General features: G+C 45.3%; 2 protein-coding genes across 5 annotated transcripts in view; one reads left to right on the forward strand and one right to left on the reverse strand.

The window, feature by feature from the left end:
- The window catches only part of PEPD (peptidase D), a 107,002-nt gene extending 104,886 nt beyond the window's left edge, over positions 1-2,116 (forward strand). The window contains exons 14-15 of the mRNA XM_032486193.1: positions 990-1,181; positions 1,576-2,116. Of these exons, the coding sequence (XP_032342084.1) occupies positions 990-1,181; positions 1,576-1,713 (330 nt within the window). The 3' untranslated portion in view covers positions 1,714-2,116. The remainder of the gene's footprint in view (positions 1-989; positions 1,182-1,575) is intronic.
- Positions 2,117-5,108: 2,992 nt separating this feature from the next.
- On the reverse strand, positions 5,109-14,706 carry CEBPG (CCAAT enhancer binding protein gamma). 4 transcript variants are annotated; one of them, XM_032486196.1, is made up of 3 exons: positions 14,507-14,706; positions 13,076-13,172; positions 5,109-8,647 (listed from the first exon to the last, which is right to left on the reverse strand). In XM_032486196.1, exon 3 carries the CDS (start codon positions 8,549-8,551, stop codon positions 8,105-8,107), a length of 447 nt encoding a protein of 148 aa, XP_032342087.1. In that variant the 5' UTR covers positions 8,552-8,647; positions 13,076-13,172; positions 14,507-14,706; the 3' UTR covers positions 5,109-8,104. The 4 variants fall into 4 exon arrangements, with proteins under 4 accessions (XP_032342087.1, XP_032342088.1, XP_032342086.1 ...); XM_032486197.1 differs by lacking the exon at positions 14,507-14,706 and adding an exon at positions 13,712-14,084; XM_032486195.1 differs by lacking the exon at positions 13,076-13,172.
- Between the last annotated feature and the right edge of the window lie 1,279 nt (positions 14,707-15,985).

The following is a 15,985-nucleotide window of genomic DNA, read 5'->3' on the forward strand; positions in this document are numbered from 1 at the left end:
GCCCCCAAACAGTCAGAAACGACAGCTCCATCTCCAGCAGCTGGGCTTCCAGGGAAGAGTTGGGAGCCGGGCAAGGCAAGCTCAGAGCCCGACCAGAAAGCTTGCCTGCTGCCCACTGGCTCACAGGCCTTGGCCGAGGGCCGGGTGGTACCTCAGGGACCTGAGGAGGGCAGGGAAATTTGTGCAAGTGTCCTAGGCACCACCTGCCCTCGCAGCCCTGTCGGCCACACCCTTGTGGGTGTTGGGGAGGGGCTGCCTCTGCAGGGCCGAGCCAGTCTCCAAGGCTCCATGGGGGCCCAGCACGTGGGCATGGCATGGAGCCGCCATATGCGCCTCTCTGGGGCCACGCCCCCAGGCCATGCAGACGGGGTGAGCGTGCGTTTGTGTGTACAGACGCCAGTGCTAGTGCCAGCAGGCCCATCCTGCTGACAGCACCTGTCCCTTCTCCTGGAAGGCCACTCGGAAAACCTGGGACTTGGCGTAGGGGGGACCAGGCCCAGCGCTCCTGGGGCTGGTTTCCACTTGAGCTGCCTGAAGAAAAGAGGCAGCCTGGGAGGCCCCGCAGCCTCCGTAAGAGCTTTTTTGGCTTCACAGGTTTGGCTTCTACTGTTCCCCCAGCAGGGAAAGGGCCTGGGTGAGGCAGCCAGACCCCCAACCAGCCCCGTGGGCCAGCAGGGGCAGCTCGCCCTGGGTGTGCACATGTGGGCGTCCACCGGGCACAGTTCTGAGGGTAACAAGGGGCAGGGGCAGGAAAAATCTGGGGGCCATGCAGAGAGTGAGGGGTCTTATCCGAGTGCCATGAACAGCACAGCACGGCTGCTGGGCTGGAGACCCTCCTGGTCTGAGCTCCCTGCAGCTCCAGGGGGACCCACAGGGCTCGAGCCAACCCCCACATCGGATGCCCGCACACAGGCCAGGCCGAGGAGGGCTGCTCTGTGCCCATATGTCTCTGCCCCTCCTGGGTCCTGCTCACTTTCTTCCACCGCCAGGGTGTGGAGCGCATCGATGAGCCCGGCCTGCGGAGCCTGCGCACCGCCCGGCAGCTGGAGCCAGGCATGGTGCTCACTGTGGAGCCTGGCATTTACTTCATCGACCACCTCCTGGACGAGGCCCTGGCTGACCCGGCCCGCGCCTGCTTCTTTAACCGCGAGGTCCTGCAGCGCTTCCGTGGTTTTGGTGGGGTGAGTGCTGACGGGCCCCGTGTCCTTGCTCCCATACCACCACCCACTCCAAATTCAGCCTGTCACCTCTTTGTTTCCCAGGACAGGATGTACAATCTTGACTTCCTCACTTGAGAAGGACCTGGTCTACCCTATCTCATGGTCTGTCACCTGACAGGTGCCTCACCCCTCAACCCAAGAGGCAGATTCTACAAAACCCCTGCCCACTCCAGGGCCTCCCATCCACCTGGCCAGGGGCAAGGTCAGGGTGGGCAGGTAGCAGGAGCAGTGCTGACTGCTTCTGAGAAAAGGCTCCTCCCACTCAGCGGGGTCAGCCTGGAGCTGTGGGGTCGGACCCTGTACTTAGCGCATGAGGCCAGCTCCGAAATAATGAGTGTCCGTTGGTCTGACCCAGGTCCGGATCGAGGAGGACGTCGTGGTGACTGACAGTGGCATGGAGCTGCTGACCTGCGTGCCCCGCACGGTGGAGGAGATCGAAGCATGCATGGCAGGCCGTGACAAGGCCTTTGCCCCCTTCTCTGGCCCAAAGTAGAGCCGGCGGGCGTGCCCAGGAGGGGACTGGCACGGCCGCAAGCTTTCTTCATGGCAGGCGGCCTGCTAACTGGGCCCTTCAGCGGTGAGAGTCAGTACTCAGAAATCACATGCGGTTTGATCACACCAAACAGTTCTGTTTCCTAGAGACAAGCTTTTTTTATTAACCTTCTGCAGGATCACCCTTAGTGTGTTATTACTTTGCTTATATGACAGTGGCTTTTAAAATGCTCACTTTCAGTTATCCTGTTCCTTGTTTTCAGTAATCCTGTTCTTTACCAGCAACTAAACGAGTGCCTTTGTCATTTGTATTCTCTGCTCAGGAAAGGTGTGTTTCCGGTGTTTTCTTTCAAAAATCAATACACAGAATGGAATTTGCAATAAAAGGTTTCCTGAAATGGTCCTCTGTGCCTGGCTCCCTCTCTCTTCTTTATCCCTTTGCAGATGAGCACTGCGTGCTCAGACCTGGAAACTGACCCTGTGGAGATGCTGGGGGCCTGGGAACTTGGTTCTGCACACATTAAAAGGGGGAACACAGAGAAGAAGCCTTTCAAAGCTGGCTTTCCAAAGGGGGTAGAATTATAGCATACTTGAGGCGCAGTTATTTAAAATTTGAGACTTGCAGATTCCTTGCCCTTTATTTCCTTTTCATGCAGGACATGATAGCAAAGCCAGTGTCTGTTTGAGAGACTGCCACCTAAGACAGCGCCATGGCAAAGGTGAGCTTTCCCATTTGCCGAGTCTGTCTGTCACCCCCAAGTGTAGGCCCAGTGACCAAACTCCACTCTGAGGCAGCAGGGCCATCCAGGGCCAGCTGGGCCTGGTTCCTGCCAGTAGCAGGACACCTGCCCTACCTCTGCTTGCCCAGTCCTCCCCGGTCCCACAGAACTGCCTCCATCCTTGCAGCGGCTTCTAGAATTCTGCACAGCATTCCAGGTTTGTCTCTGCACAGGGCTCTCTCATCCAGGAGTTTCCCAGTCAAGGTGAAGGACAAGTGAGAAGGACAGACATCAGAGATGAAAACTTGATACGGTGGGAAACTCTGTAGCCCGAGCCAGAGTATCTTTTGTCACTGAAGAGTTTGGTACAAATTGATTTCTTCCTATGGCAATAATATAAAAGTGCATGTGATGTGGCCACATTAAAATAAAGTAATAGTAGGTGCAAATCACCATTTATATTTTTTGCTTCATAGATTTATTACATCCATTTTTGAAGGTTTCCAGCTTGCGCACAGATATAGTCCCTAAGTTATTCATGATAATGAACAAATTGAGTAATGATCGTCTTTCTGAGGACTGGGAGTCTGAGTTCACCAAATGTTTCTCTACCCCAGCCATACCTGTGATAGACACGTTCTAGTGCACAGGGTTTCAATTTACCCCACCCCCAGGATAAAACCAGGTATGGTCAGGTTGAAATTCTAAGTGGACAGTTGAGTTGTGTTAACTTAAAAACAGCTGAGTGTATCACACATCTCCCTCCTTCCTCTCCTTTAGACATTTTATACCAAAACTGACCATTTCACATAAATGTTTGCTCTCATTATCAAGGAAGTAGATAAAAAGGAATAAGTAGAAATCTCAGTAACTAAATGCTTTGTCCAAGAGGGACACTGGGAACGGAATTGGCTGGTTGAGCCCAGCTGGGTAAGACAAAGGGCATTCTTCGCAGGTACAGGACTCGGGGGGTGGTGGTGGGAAGCAGCAGCTCCCTACTCTTCTGCATGTTCCAGGGGACGTATCCAACTCCTGAGTCTCCAACTTCTGCAGAAATTTGTACAGCTTCAGAAATACATCAGAGACCCTTCCAAAGAAAGCTGCACTGTGCCAAAAGCCTTCCTGAAACCCAGGAAAGGTCTAGCTAGTTATTCAATAAATGAGCATCTCCTACGTGCCAGTGTGGTATAAAAACGTGATCCCTGCACTCAGAGCCTGGATTCTCCTGAGAGTCTTCCCCTTAGGCAAACAGGTACCAATAGATCATCTCAAACATTGGAAAGTGCCACGAAGGAAAGTAACATATTTGACCTTGTCTAGAAAGCCAGTGGGCTGAGACAGGAAGAGTGGGAAGTGAAAAGCAAGAGGAGTTCTGGACATTAGGAGCTGTCCTAAGGTGGCCGGCCCTAGGGTAAAAAGAGCTGGGACAAGCCCTGCAGCCAAAGTGAAGTGATGTGGGAGAGAATGGAGGGCAAGGAAGGCAGCAAGAGCAAGTGGAGCCATGTCCTGGGGAGACTGGGCCTCACCCTGAGTGCACTGGGGTTCAGAAGGTTCTGGAGAACATGCAATGGTCCAGGGAGACCAAGGCCAGGCAAGAGAGGGTAATGGCTCTGCAGAAGGTAGGGGAGGTGAAGCAGACCTCAGGAGATTCATTTAGGAGGTAGAGCAGAATGAAAGGCGGTGGCGTGCAAAGGCACCTGGCAGTAATAGCTGCCACAGAGGAAGCGGCAAGACTTGGTAACTGGGCTGCAAAAAGGTGTGAGAGTGATTGCCTCACTTAACTCCATTCTCTTCTAAGCCTGGTTCTCGACACCACTGCGTAACCTTCAGGTCTGGAACTCTGGGAGGAGTAGGGCTGTAGCAGTAAAAGAATATTCAGGGATGGTATTCTCCTCTGAGTACACATAAAATGCATACGAACTCCTCAGATACTCCACAGGTAGCCAAAGAGCAGTACGTCTAAAGTGCTTTTATTAAAAAAGAGCTGGCACCTTCACAAATCTCTATATAAAATTCCCTTGTAAGTTATTAGATTCTAAATTACAACCAATTCATAAAAATGAAATGGGACATATTACCACAGAAATAATCACCGTACTCTAATTTTCATTAAGATGCAGTCAGCAGACGTCTACTTCTCAAGACATGAGAATAACTGAAGGATCACAGAAGACAACTATCTAAATGACATCTTCCCTAAAACACTCAGATCAGCTCCTCGGACTCACACGTTCTATGGCACCAGTACATGAAGACAATGTCCATACACTACAGGTTGTGCTTTTGGGGGAAAGGCCTCGCTTTGGCCTTCCCGTCTATTGCAGAGCCTAGAACTCATTTCCCACCACCCCGTAGGTGGAGACCGCACCGAGACATGAGGCAGAATACCAGTCACTGCTGTCTGCATTCTGGTTCACGTTTTCACACTAGGCCAGGTGACACAGACGACAACTAAAGAGGCGCTCTGAATTCAGAGAAAACTACGTTCCTATCACTAAGGGAAATCCAGCTGGGACAAAAGCACCTCTGCTTGCCCCCCCACCCCCCCCACCACCTCACCTCTGCCCTGGGCTGGGACTAAAAAGGCAGCAAGACATCTGCCTGGCTCCTCAGAGCTGGTTAACACTTGGACCACTTTCTTGGTATTGGACATAAAGAAACCCACAATGAAATACAGTCATTATTCCAAAGTTTTTTTATTTCAAATTCATTGAAAGAAATAAAATTATATTTTAAAAAAATAGAGTAATCTCACAAACTGAGGAAAGCCAGGAACAAAAAGAACAAGGTAAGTACTTTTTCCTGAGAGGCAGCTCTAACAGCTGTAGAATGGACTTTCTTTCCTAGCTTTTGTCAAACAAAATTGTTTTCCTATTTCTAAGGCATCAAAAACACTGAGTACTTTAAAGGGGTTGTTTAGATACAAAGTCTCAAGACTTCTAATGGGGATTAAGAAACATCAAACGCTGCTACAATTTTCTTTCTTTTAATACCAAATATTAAATTATACATACTTCTACTTCCTTATGTAAATTTGAGAATTTCACACTCAAGACCTGAATTTCAGAATTCTGGTCATATTTTATTAAAATCTTACTAATTCTTATTAAGAATGTCCAAATTATCTGAGCTCACATCCCCGTAACTAAGAGGGGCCAGACAGCAGGAAGGGCTGTTCTGATCTCACCATCTGCAGCCAAAACCAGTCAGAAAGTACTCATCCTGGAAGACTCAGACGCAGCTAGAAATTTATACTAAAGCCTAATTCCTAAACCACTAGACCTACCAGCAAAGGCAGATCATATCCTAATGTGTAACCTAGAGAACAAAAGTTACAGAAGTCATTTCAGTCCCCAAAGCTCTAAACTTACCTATTCCCCATACTTGGTTACCCTCAATTTTATACTGATAAATCTATCAAACTAAAAACTTTCATTCCCAAACACTTCAGTAAGATAGTCAAGACAATGGTTAACATTTTTACTCTATGCATAAGTGACTGCTTGTGCTAGTTTTGATTTGCATAAGTAAAAGCTTGAATCAATTTTTCCAAAAGTTACAATCTTATTTTGTTATTTGAAACAATGGAGTACATACCTTATGATCTCCCTAAAGCTTCTTGTCCAAGATAGTTAGGTCAATTCATATAATCGGTAACAATAAATTCCATGAGACATCAATTTCTGAAAGACATTCTTTAGTAAATAAGAGATTAAAATGTCTGTAGCACCTCTTATAGATGCTTAAAGATTCAAGTGACCTAACTGCATCTTGAATGAGGTGCCATTTAAGAGTCAGTAGGATTCTGTGGGTATCTCCTCCATAGTTATTTAAAGCATCTATCAACCTACAAGTAGATCAATACTCCAAAGATGCTGGACTCTAACAGAAATCCCTACCCTGTCTCCCGGCTCTATAGGGAGTTAACCCTTCTGGGACAGTAGCTCTTATAGAACAATACTGGGCTCCTGTCACATGCAGAAGGGACTCTTGGCCTTTAATAATGACTTTGTTGAGTTGCAGGGCACCATGATGTCTCCTCCCACCCAAAAGAAGGGCACAGACAGGACTCTTCCACCAACCTAAGGGTGCAACTTGACTTACATCCTGGTTACATTGTCCCAGGTCCTAGTATTAAACAACGTGACCCAAAATGTTCAAATGAGATAACTGGTAACACAAACTTTTTAAATCATGTGACTCTGTCTCTTATCACAAGCCCAGTCACCCCCCAAAAAAGGAAAACAGAAACACAGACATCAACAAACTTGAGCTAGATTTGTGCTTAAAAAAAAAAGTCAACAAGGACAATCAAAACTACCAACATAGATATACACCAGACCCTAGAGATTCCAGTCTTTAGTGACTGCCATTTTTTTAGTCTCAACAAAAATGTCAGTATCCTGAGTTTTATCAGTGTTTTCTTGCTAAAATAATTTATGGGACATAAATGCATATAAATGAATAAAAAGTGGTACAAAAGTCTGGAAGAACAGCCCACTACTTAGAAAAAGAAATGTCACAAAAACAATATACAAAGATGTGTTTAAGTGAAATAAATTAAAGGTTAAACCTTACACTTTCAAGTTTTCTTAGACTATTATTTTGGAAAATGGCAGAGTTGATGATGAATTTTTCTAATAATCAGTTGGTTAAGATCAAATACCAAATGATCCTTCACAAGAATTTTTGCTTCCAGAAACCATGGACCCAATGAAGTATATTTGATCACAGGAAAAACTACCAGCTGAAATTAATACTCAAACTCCTAATCTTGTATAGCCACAAACTGTTAAGAGGTTTTCGTTTACTAACTAGTCTGTCCAAATAGTACATCAAAGAAAAAAACCGCTTACTTTACTAGCATCAGCAGAAACTAAAATTTGGTACACAAGTTTCTCTAAACCTCTGAGTTGTTCTTTTTTTTTTTTTAATGAAACAAAATAATGCCAATTCTATACCTAAAAGGTATCCCAAAAGTGTAATTCTAATATGCTTTGCTTTCATTTTTAAAAAACCTATTTGCTTCCTAAATGCTATTTACATTTTTAGGCCAACTGACTGCATACTGCCTTCAAAATGCAATGGGGTTTCCTTACTTCACTTGACATCGCTTTTCAAAAACTTGTATTTGTTGGGGAGAACAGTACTAATTATGCTAAAACAATGTTTACGCTATATATAAAATCACTCCAAATTACAAAGTGATTGGTTTCTATAGCCCTAAGCATTTTTAATACATAATTTAGAAAAGTCACAAACAGATTAACATAGGCAGCATTCAACTTTTCTTCAATTAACCACATCCGTTAAAACCAAGAACCTTCTGCAAGACTTGCCAGTTTCCCATTCCTTTTGTCAACCTAAAAAAGAAACGTTTCTTGGAAAGTCAGAGTTTATTAAGAATAATGAGGTCTAGGGCAATTTTTTTTTAACCATATGCCTTAAAATTTCTTTTTATCCCCACAAAAATCCTTATTTAAAACCAGATATTCAAATTAAATGGCTAACATCTTTAGCTAATCAACTCTTCAGTGCTGATCCTAGAAAACAACCTTCAATGGAACTCTCAATAATGGAATAAGACAGTGTTCAGCCAATGATGCAAGGGGTGAAGGTAGTCACACCTTTAATGTTCAAGCCACAAGTTGTGAAGTTTGGAAGGGATGAGGTTTACTGTTCTGCATTATCAGAATTTGTCGTATTTTCAGTGCTACTGGGTTGCACGTTATCTGCAAGGTTGTGTGCGTGCTCAAGAAACAAATCTTTTAGTACACTTAATTCCTTAGTCAGTAATTTAATTTTTGCTTCCAACCGTTCATTCTCTTCTTTGAGCTGATTCACTCTCTGCAGCGTATCCTGCGCTTTCTGCTTGCTTTTCAACCGGCTCTTTTTCACAGCCATGTTGTTCCTCTCTCTGCGTTGACGATACTCATCACTGTTTCGATCCATGGGCGAACTCTTTTTGCTCTGCTTGCTAGGAGGCACAGCTTTGCCTCCGCCCCCAGGGCTAGCAGGCACCAGCTGAGGAACCTGCTGTAAGCCGCTGGCATGAGCCTGAGTATGAATAACACTTATTCCGTTCACTCCTGGAGTACTGTTCTGCGATATCTTGCTCATTTGGGCACTCTCCCTTGTCAACACAGAACAGGCAGAAATAAGGGCAAGGTGATCAATGGTTTCCACGCTAAACTGCCAAGAAATCTTCACATGTACCTAGTTAAAAACAAATTGTATTAAAATATTTGAAATGACAAGATCAAATGAGATTAAACTTGCATGTACCTAACAGCAGGCAACATTAACTGATCATGTTGAGAAAAGTCTACAACTGCCAACTGTTCCAATGTTTCAGAAGTCTAAGTCATTTAATTCAGAGAGGTAAGTCAGTACAGACGCTCCATAAAGCCAAATTCAACCCACCTGAATCCCTGAGGGTACTGCCCATCTGTGACTGTTAGCAAAAATGGGAGGGAAAAACAAAAGAATACCACTAATTACGTAGCACATATGAACTAATAGCACCTGGCAATCTGCAAGAGAGAAATTTGAGATGTTTGGTATAACGACAGCAAAGGTAAGTTCAATTACGATAGGAGAGACACCTGCAATAAAAGGGGAAAAAAGTTTCCACTGTTGGTTCAAGTCAAAATAGAACGCTGACGCAGAGCAGCCAGCCTCAGTACTCATCAGGAATACTGCACTGTGGTCTCTGCGTGTTCCTTGTTCTAATATACAGAATGTGAGTCATCAAGGACATACCTTTATGGGATACTTTGAAAAGGTGATTTTTTGCTTTATTTTTTTAATGCCCTCAAATGACAGTTTACAGAGATTTCCTCCGTTAGTTGCTTAGACCACAGATTTCAGAGCTCTGAGATGCCCAGCTTGCTTCCCCATCCCATTGTGTTTCTAATACTGTTTTTTGATTCTGGACATATTTAATTAACACATCTAGACACAGTCAACCTAAAGCTACAAGGAAAGAAAACAACCCAACGATGCATCCAGGGAAGTGCAAGCACCAGGGCTCAGGCTAGACTATGAGACGAAGCAGCTGCAGCGCCTGCACCCACTTTACGTTGCTCAAGGAGCACAGAGGAAATGCCAGTTCTGAGGGGTTCCTGTAGTGTTGCCTGTAGAAATGAAGTCACAGTTTCAGGCACTAGTCATATCTGGATTACTATGAATCCAACTAGGTCACTACAACTGCCTCAACATGTGTCAGAAGCATACCTATCCTACCATCATGAGGCCACTTCAAGACAAACTGCTAAGCTGGGTGAACTGTGTCCACCAAGAAGTCACAGCACTCTCGAAAATTGAGACAGCAGTGTTATTATGTTCTCTTTCCACAAAACTGCTAAAACTACATCAGTGGGAAAAAACCTGTAACCAGCATTATGAATTGCCTCAAATGAGTACGTCTCAGAGTTCTTAAGAAAAGCCCAGCTGGTCAACACCAGTAGCTTCACCCAAACCTTTAACCAGGCATTTCGGTATAAACACTATTTACTGGTCTGCTTTTTAAAAAATCTTTGCTTTTAAAAAGGCCATATAACATTGCTTTCAATTAGTTTTCAAGCCACACAGGCAGCCCTGAGCTAGTGGGTCATCTGTTCTCACTCCAGCACTAAGGTGACACAGAAAGCTTCCTTCCAAATCATGATGGATATCTACTCCAAGTCTATCTTCAGTAATGAACATTTCACAATTTCCCTTGATAATTTATCACGCTGCCAATTTTTTTCTTCCAGTTAAAAGTAGCCATTCAGTATTAATTTGAGCCACCCTTACCACTAATTGTTAGTGGCCCTCTACACTATTGCTTATCTGTTTGGTATAAAGTAAACTAAGTGTTTTACTCAGTTTTTAAGAACCTGTTTAACACCTCTCCTGGGACTGTCTCAATAGTCATGATTAGGTTCATCTTATTCACCTTTTCTTATTTTTTCATATATCAATTATGTTTTTAATCCTTAGAGCTAATCTCTGGTAAACTCAGAGGTAACAATGATCCAAAGAGGGAACCAGTCAGCTCTTATCTTGGCTCAGGCTTCCCCCGTTTCACTCTGGATGCAGCCCCTCCCTCCGTAGGCCTCGATTTCCCACTCCGCAAATGAGGGACGTAAAATGATAAGATGCCTTCCGACGTTGACAATATACCATGGACTTTAGTCACTAAAAATTCTTATTACAGGCTCTAAATGACGTTCATGCCCATTTTTGCTCTCAAAGATACTGGAACAGGGAAGGGCTCTTTTATTTCAGTCTGACTCATCTTGCAGAGGTATGAGGTTGAACACAGTAGGCAAGGTTCTGAAAATGAGTCCTCTGGCTTGTAAAACAAAGAGTAATCATCAAACTGGTAAAAATGTAAGAAAGGGAAACTTGGAAATAATTCCAAACAAAAAAATTTTTTTAAAACTTCCTCAACCAAACCCCAAGAAAGTAGCTCTTAGGGTGAAGAAATCTCCACCAAGGCAAATGAACCAAGTAAAGGGGGTCAAAGAGCTAAGTGGTCTAAGACTTAACTCCAAACAGATTATCAATTTTGTTTTTACATTGAGCAAAATAGCTGCCTCCAAAAGTTACACATTTTACAGTTTACACAGTTATCCGTGCTTTTGTTTCTTTCATAAACATTTACTGAATGGACAAAAAAAGTTTATTTCAAATCTGGATATTCAACCATAAAGAAAGTCTGGCTCCTACATGGACAAATACTATTCCAAAGTTCATTCTACAGGAGGCAGGGCGGCACCTTATTTCTTTTCTGTGAATCATTCAAGCAGGAAGCAGGAGATAAACTGAAGACCAGTAGTTCTCAAAGTGTGGCCCCTGGACCAGCAGCAGCAACATCACTTTGTTAGAAAGGCAAATTCTCAGCCTGCCCCAGATCTAGCAATCAGGAGCTCTTTGAATAGGACTGAGCAATCTGGTTTTAATGGGACCTTCAAGTGATTCTGATGACACTGAAGTTTGAGAGCCACTACTATAAATTAACCATGGATCTTAAGAAAGATGAGTAACAGAATGAGTAACACTTTTTAAATTCAAATTTCTTAATTCAAGTAATGTTCATTCAAATCAGCAACACACTAAAAACTCAGAACGTTAGAATAAGTAAAATCAAAATTTTCTCGAGTTTCACTTGGAAAAATAAACTTCTCAAGGATTTTCCTAATCCTCTTGTCATTTTTTCACATATGTACAACCAGATACTCCCCATGTCCCCCAAAATAAATTTTTAACTCAAATTTCCTCAGTGAAGGTCTACACTCCAAAATATTCAGATACTTATTCCTTATACCAAATCTGTTCAATCACTGGTAGCTGACAGTTCTACCAACCCCCACAAAACACCTCACATCCATCACCCCTCTCCATCCCAAGGTCACAGAATTACCTTAGGCTGACATCATCTCTCAGGGGCACAGTCTCCTCTGCCTTAGCAGTGTTCCCTCCAAGCACTGTCCCCAGAGCCATCTAACACTCAAACCTGAGTGCGTCACACCCTCTTACTGGAAATTCCTCTGTGGCTCCAGCATACAGGATCATCCAAAGGTGTTAATCCTCTCTCCCTCCAGCCCCTGCTCCCTTTCACATCACACTTCAATACTGAACCACTATCAGTCCCCTAAAAAGTCCGTGCTTTCTCTTTTCTTTGTGCTTCTGTCCAATTGTTTCCTAGTCAAAGCCAGGTCATTAGTGTGCTAACCTATAGAATGAGCTGGAGACAGGACTCTGTCTTCAGCTCCACGTGCCCAGCATCTAGGGGTGGTGCTCAAGAAATGTGTTGAATGAATACAGGTTCAAAAGGATAAGAGAAAACATTGTTTTATAAATGTCTTAACATAAAAATGAGGCTCCCTAACATTAAAATCTCTTAAAACAACCATAATTAAATCAAGAGTGTTACTCCATATGGTTTTAATACCTAAAATTTTTTGTCTTTCTTAAAGGTGTACAGGAAAAGAAAAACGCAGTTCCACTGGCTAGTTCTAGTCTCCAGCTTATACAATGAACATCATTCTTGTCTGGTCTTTGCTTCACTTTAGTTGAGAACCTTTATTTTCCACTTTGCCCAGTTACGTTTTCCATAACCACAAGTTCTTAGGCATGTGCTGCCAGGGCCTGACAACTCTACTACAAGTGAAGTCAAGGCAGGCAGTCAAAGTTAATAAGCACCTAAATGAGCAGGATCTGTATTTATCTGCCACTGCAGACTTCATGACCCAAACAACCCTTCAAGGAGTACGTAAGTGGTCCATGGGAGTATGAGAAGAAAATGTATGCTCATTTGTCCTTCTTAAATGTCACTTTTTAATCTACTTTTGGTGTCATTTACAACACACACACACACAAATAGTACACACACACTGTTTATAAATATACATTTATCAGGGAGTCTTGCTCAATTCTTTCTCTTTTTAACTGACTGGTCTCCTGCCTTTTTGGCTTTCCAGACCTACGTAACTATCAGTACAAGAACCCATGGAAACACACCCTCCCAAGAATACATAATAAACCTGGAATTGCGGCCACCTGCATTTACCATTTCTGTGATCAGGTGAGGCAATCTTAGGCCATAATGCTAAGTTCAGCTCCATGAGGTCCTATTTATCTTTACCCAGGGCTCACCCGGTGCTGTTTAAATCCCTAGGGATGAAACCACCTCTTCAAGATCACACAACCATGCTGATAGTCATGATGTGCTCCTGAGAACTGAGAGGATATTCTGGAAAAAAAATGAAGTTTTGCTTTCACCCATGTTTTTTAGGCAGATATTAAAATGACTGAATCAGCCAAATGCGCCTACCAGAAGCAGGAATCAATAAACTGAAAAATTCTTCAATTCACTAACATCTTGTAATTATTTAGCCTTGTTTACGCTAAATTTTCCAAAACAGCAAATCAACTTTAAGAATAGCTTATCCCAAATACCACTCAAGTGGTAATAGTTGAACAGGTTTTACCTTTTAAATATCAAGGACTTTTCGATGCACGATTTCTTGGTAAAGCAAGCCTTTACAGTATCTTATTTCAAGAATGTATTTAAGTGTCCCATATCCTATCTGAATTAACAGACAATCTCTTCAAATAAGGATCCAACTGCGTGTAGGCTGGGAGAGACAACTAACAATTTTTGTGTAACCCACCAAACCCAATCCTTCTGAAAACTGACCCACTTTAAGATGACAGATTACAGCATAAACCTTAGACAAGAGGAAAGTCAAACAATTAAACCTTCTGAAGGATAAAAGCACACACGCTTACTCGGAAGACCAGATCATCCTCCCCTCAAACATGCGTTTCCATCCTCTCCGTCTAGACACCTCTGCTGGCAATTTTCCTTACTGTGTTCCCTCCAAGCACGCTATCAAAGCACCTCATTTCTTGCCCTCCTCTTTTCTATTCAACTCGTGGTTGCTGCACTTTCATCCAACGTAATTCCAACAGTAAACTATAGGATATACAAAGTACAGCTCCATTAAAAAAAAAAAAGCACAATATTATTTCCGTAAAGTATTTAAAAACCAAGTTTTTTTCTCTGACTACTTCTCTATTAATTCCTCAACAAGATTCCCGACTACCCGACACCGGGCAGTTCTGGAGGGGCAGGAAATAATCCAGGTGGCACTCGAGTAAGATACGGTCCACCTTCTGCTATTCTGGGAACACCCTTTATCCCTAGGGGCCAATACGAACCTGGCGTGTCACACTGCACGTTGCACAAACAGAGGGCCGGGTTCTGGAGGGGGCATAGCCGGCGCGCATCGCGTCCCGGGCCGGCAGAAGGGGCGCCGGGGGAGCGCGGGGGTCGGCGGGTGGCGCCGCGGCGCTGGACCGGCGCCAGGCATGAGCTCAGCAGCCCCGTCGGGTGTTGCCGGCAGGTTGCATCAGACGCCGCGCGGGGCCGCCGCCCGCGCCGCGGTTCGCACGGGGCCTTCCCAGCGAGCCGGCCGCCTAGGGCCCGACCGGGTCTCCTTCGACACGGGCCGCGTCCACGCGAGAGGTCAGCAGCGCCGCGGCCTCCTCCTCCCACAGCCCGCCCGCCCGCGGCCTCCTTACCTGCGCCTCCAGCCCGCCCGCCCCGAGGCGGCCTCCACTCCGAGCGGCCCCGCGCGGCACAGCCCGACCCGACCCAGGCCTCGCAGCCCGCGAGTCAGCGAGGAGGAGCGACGGTTATGAAACCCGCAGCCTCCGCCAGTTCCGCCGCCGCCACCACCGGCTTCCCCTCCTCACCGGGGCCGCACGCACCGCCGCTGCGGTCACGACCAATTGGAGCGCCTGCCTGCGGGGGACACGCCCTCCCCCCCGCGACGGGCAGCATCGCCAGCCAATCGCGGGCGACCTGGCAGCGGGAGGCGGGCACGTGGCGGAGGCGTTGCCCACGGCGCGGCAGGGCGGGCAGGAACGGCTTGCCGCTCTTGGCAGCGCCCGGGGTTCTTCCGCGGAGGGCGCGGGGCGGCACCCCAAACTGTGCGCAACACGCCGCGAGAAAGGTTCTGTAAAAGTCGGAGGCGCTGGAGAACCGTAGCCTTGGGAAGGCAATACATTTCTTTGGAAAGCACAATTTTCTGAGATGATTATTTTTGAATCTCCGATTTCTGTTTTGGTTTCCACACGTCCTCGGGGAGCCCCGCCTCGGCGTTGCTCACTGGGACAATTTCCCGGAATGGCCCCCAAGACTCGCCTCCCTGGTCGCGGGGCGCCCGACGAACGCCTCACCGCCGACAGCCCGCGCCCGTCCATTGGGGCCTGGAGAGAAGTCTTGGATCTCAAGGCCGTGAAGGCAACTGCAAACTTGTGGAAAAACGAAGGAAGCAAAATTTTCCCAACGTAGGAGGAGTGTTGACTGTGGTTACGGGGAAATGGACTGAATTTCCACGATCGATTCCCTTCTGCATTCTTCGAGGTGAACAGATTGCGAGACGGGATCTCAAAAAGTGAATGGCAATCCAGTTTTATTTATCTGAGACAATTCACTGGAGGATCTGAAAGCGTGTTACAGCCAGGAAGCAGTGTGCTGGTTGGAGGCAGATAGGTTTGATTGTTTCCTCTTTAGCAATTCTTATCGTCCCAAAAATTAGAGTCTTTGAAAGAGGAAACGTTTCTTCATCACCTAGACCATGGCACCAGCTCTCTGCATGAGACTGTTTCGAGGAATCAGTAAAGTGATGATAAAACATTTCCAAAAAAAAAAAAAAAGATATAAAAATAAAAAGGGTCGCGGCTAAAAGTGAACACGGGTAACCATAGAAGCACACTTCATAGAATGACACATCACCAAAATCAGTATGTTTCTTTCACTTTGGCCCTCAGTGTTCTGAGTTGAAATTTCTTTGATCCAGACTTCAGCACTATTAAAACTGGGTTCCATGTTATTGCTCACAAAATCATAATTTTTCCCTCACCATTTCCTAATCACTTAAAAAAGGGGGTGGGGGGAAACTATGGATATGTTCATTTATCCCCTGGTTTGTTTAACCACTCTGCCAAGGTGCTCCAGCATTCCCTACATCTGTCTGGGCAGGCCTTTTTTCACAC

This window comes from Camelus ferus, chromosome 9, assembly GCF_009834535.1.
Source record: "Camelus ferus isolate YT-003-E chromosome 9, BCGSAC_Cfer_1.0, whole genome shotgun sequence".
Lineage (NCBI taxonomy): Eukaryota > Metazoa > Chordata > Mammalia > Artiodactyla > Camelidae > Camelus > Camelus ferus.